At 38.4% G+C, this 3,510-nt stretch overlaps 1 protein-coding gene across 1 annotated transcript in view; it reads left to right on the top strand.

Annotated features, from left to right (window-relative positions):
- Positions 1–2,000: 2,000 nt before the first annotated feature.
- sash1a (SAM and SH3 domain containing 1a) overlaps positions 2,001–3,510 on the top strand; it is a gene marked incomplete at its 5' end in the record, with an annotated part of 84,281 nt that continues 82,771 nt past the window's right edge. Inside the window, 1 exon segment of the mRNA XM_014011572.1 lies at positions 2,001–2,129. Within this exon segment, the coding sequence (XP_013867026.1) occupies positions 2,001–2,129 (129 nt within the window).

Raw genomic sequence — 3,510 nt, 5'->3', positions numbered from 1 at the left:
GTGTATGGTTTGTTCTTTGGTTTTTCTGTCCGTTTCAAATCAAAACAAGAAAAATAATAATTATCAGATGATTTTTTACAACTAAAAACAAAATACATTTAGAACAACTTTGAAAAATCTACAATAAAACTCAAAACAAAACTAAAAGACTCAACTTTTTTTCATTTTAATGGTTAAAGCAAAGACGAGCTTTGTCATATTAGCACACCATTTGGGACTGTCTGGTAGAACCGGAAATCACGGCATGAACTCCCAGAGGGTTACCTTTTGACCTCACCAAGAATATGTTTGTCTTAGTTAGAGRTAGTCAACATGTTTCATTGAGAGCTAATTATCTTACTGTGAACAAAATTGCTTTAATATTCTAAGTAATGCAGAATAGGGCCATTGCCAATATCTTTAGGAATCCATCCATCAAGTCTTCTTTGGTCACTTCCATTGTTTCTGATGTTGGTACAACAAATGTACTGTATATTTATTTTGGATATAGAAAGCTGAAGAAAAAAATCAAACACTGAATTTTTTTAATAAGTTAGATTTAAAATTTTTAGGTTGTGAAAATGAAAATAACAAAAAAAACACGACTGTTTCCTTTTTTCAGTTTTGTTTTGAAATGGAAAAACCAAAGAACGCCATGCACAGATTGGGGGTGGGGGGAGTCACTGAATTTCTGATTCATAAATGAATTGGGGATTAATAAAGTTAACATTATTGTAAGTATTGTTTGAAAAGACGAGCTCCATCTGTGAGTATTTATTAGTAGGTGGAGCTCTGCTTTCTGTCCCTGAAATGAAAAGCATGTGTCTGCTGTGCTCCCACTGGGATGCGTAATCTCTAAACTTATTGCATGTCAAGCCAGAATAAATAAAAAAGGTTTCGGCAATAGATCACTACCAACCTGTATATCTTAGTGGCTAAAAAAACCTGTTTGTGTCAGTGAGATTTTGTTCATCAAGTCTTTAACAGTTGCTTTTTATTAATCATTTTATTCCCATTGAGATGCTTTGTTGACGATGGGCCTAACCTCGGTTTGTTTTGGTCCGATGCTTTTTAAATCCCCTGCGCGCATGTGTGTGCATGCCAATGTGTGTTTTCTCTGACTAGACAGCCATCTCTGAGTAAAGCCTTATGTCCGTTCGTCCGTCCGTGCATGTGTGTGTGTGTGTGGCATCCTCACCCACACTCACAGGGACCCATTCATCTGTGGCCTGGCACCCAGAAAGGGAGTCCGTTTAAGAAAGACAGAGACTGAGGGTTACTGTTCGGACTCCTGCTCAGTGACTCAATGCTAGCTGTCTGCCTGGCACAGATTAGATCAACACTGATGAATATGCATCAGTTGGCCGTCACCATCAGAATGGCCTATATTTTGACCAAGCCAGGAGATGGGTTATGGTCCAACAAGCCACTTCKTACAAGAGGTTACTTTATGTCCTCYGACGTTGAATCTACAAAACTAAGATTAACTAGTTGTCTGAATTAACTCCTTTTTTTGAGTTCAACCTAAACTTGCTTTATTTTAAAACCCATTCTGTTATGGTTTGCGTTCAAGCGAGGGTTATTTTCAGTCGAGCGAGGTCTTTTCTGTTTGGAGTACGGCTTCCTCCCTCTTTCTCAAACACGTCTTCCACACAAAGGCAGGAACTGTGCAGATCTAAACTACAGCCTGCAGGAAATAATGTGCTGGATTTAAGAGTTTGGTGAATACTTGGAGTTAAAGGACATTCTTGAAAGTGTCCTCAACAAAGACCAAAACCTTGGCTCGAATGAGATACCAATGGAGCCTGATAAGATTGGATAAACAGTTGTGATATTCACCCCTTGAGATTTGTGTCGTATAGAGTGGAAAATGGTKCACTCTTGGTGAAAACGGGGTGTGAATATGTGCATTTTTTCCTCATGAAACTTTAGATGTATGACAATTTTTCTATAGGAAATGCTCAGCAATGGTTTCCAGGATGTTCCCTGGCTGAACTCTGCTGTCTTTATCTTCCTTTCAGGATGGTTCTCTTGGTAACATAGATGACCTCGCCCAGGAGTACTCCGAGTACTACAACACCTGCTTCAGTGACGTCAGCGACCGCATGGAGGAGCTTCGCAAACGCCAAGTCTCCCAGGAGCTCGACATGGTAAAATAGATGGTTTTAAACGCACCTAAGAACCTAGAGCCCCGCTAGAACGAAAGCTAACTCATCCTTTCTCGCCGGCTGCCTGGGGGGTGGTCATTTTTAAATCGAGAACAAAAACTCCGGGTACTTGCTGCACTCTTAGTCCCCCAAAAAACGTACAATAAATAACGGGGGAGTCCTAAGATGTAAAAAAAATCTCTAAAGACATTGTGTAGATGTGAATGCTGGGGTGTTCTGGTGCTCTGTTAAAGAGATTGTGGGGGTTCCTTTTCACAAGGATGTAGGGTAGTGGGGCAACCCTTTGGTTGCCAAGCTGCAGGCAAACGCATGAAGGAATTCTGCTGGTACTGCTGGGGAGGTCCAAGTTTTCAGCAGCAATCCAGTACACACTTAGAAAACAAAATAGTGTTTTTTTTTTTTCAAGGAATTCAATAATGATGAACCTATATTATAATTAGGGATGGGTACCTTTGACATTTSAATCAATTCGGTACCAATATCCGGTAACCTGAAACCTACAAATTATACAAATAGCCTCAAATTTCTACAGATTATTAGACAGAAGTATGTGATCTTCAAAAGAATTACAGTAGTTCATTATAAACCAGATTATAATTATTTAACATTCTTATCTTTTTTGCACAGTAAGTACACCAAAGTACACCAATTGAAAATGTCATCAGTTCAGCTGGCAGCTSTCCCTGTAAAAGAAAACAAAAGCTTGAGCAGTGAAGTGAGCAGCAAACAGGCCTCTTAAAAACCCAGTATTCTTTCAGGCTCTTTCACCTTGTAATCCTTCAGGGTTTTATTTCTTCAAGGCTTAAATGTTACAGAATTCTCACTCTGAGTTTTCGACGCTCAGTAAAATCACATGGAAGACCTGCTGTTGCCAGATCTTATTAGCAGTGGTGCAATCACGCACCAGGTGGTCTTTACGGTGTGTTCCCTGGTTGGAAAATCTTAACATTTTAAAGGCCAGAATGGTTAGCTATTGTCAAGTTGGCACAGCTTCAAATTGGTTAATTTCAGTAACTATTTTTATTTGTGCTTCCGTCTTTCTGTATGCTGTCATTTTTCTCTCACTTGCAAGAAGGTAAAATATAGATTAAAAAAAATCTAATTAAAATTATTTAGCTAGCATTTTTTTTGTTTACTTACAGGTAGCCTAAAAAGTTATTTAACTAGGTCCACCTTAAATGGTCACAATAGTGTTAAATATCCAATTTGAGAAAAAAAAAGATGGACCATTTTCCTGATTTTGGAGTATAAAATGATTTAGAACAACTGTTTTTCAATAACCGGCCTAAAAATATCCATCAGCATATTTTCTTAATTGATAACCATTTAAAGGGATCCCTGATTAGTTGTAACATTAGACTTT

Source organism: Austrofundulus limnaeus, unplaced genomic scaffold (genome assembly GCF_001266775.1).
Source record: "Austrofundulus limnaeus strain Quisiro unplaced genomic scaffold, Austrofundulus_limnaeus-1.0 Scaffold82, whole genome shotgun sequence".
Taxonomy (NCBI): Eukaryota; Metazoa; Chordata; class Actinopteri; order Cyprinodontiformes; family Rivulidae; genus Austrofundulus; species Austrofundulus limnaeus.
The sequence above is the reverse complement of the archived record's forward strand: the minus strand, read 5'-3'. Positions and strand labels throughout refer to the sequence as shown.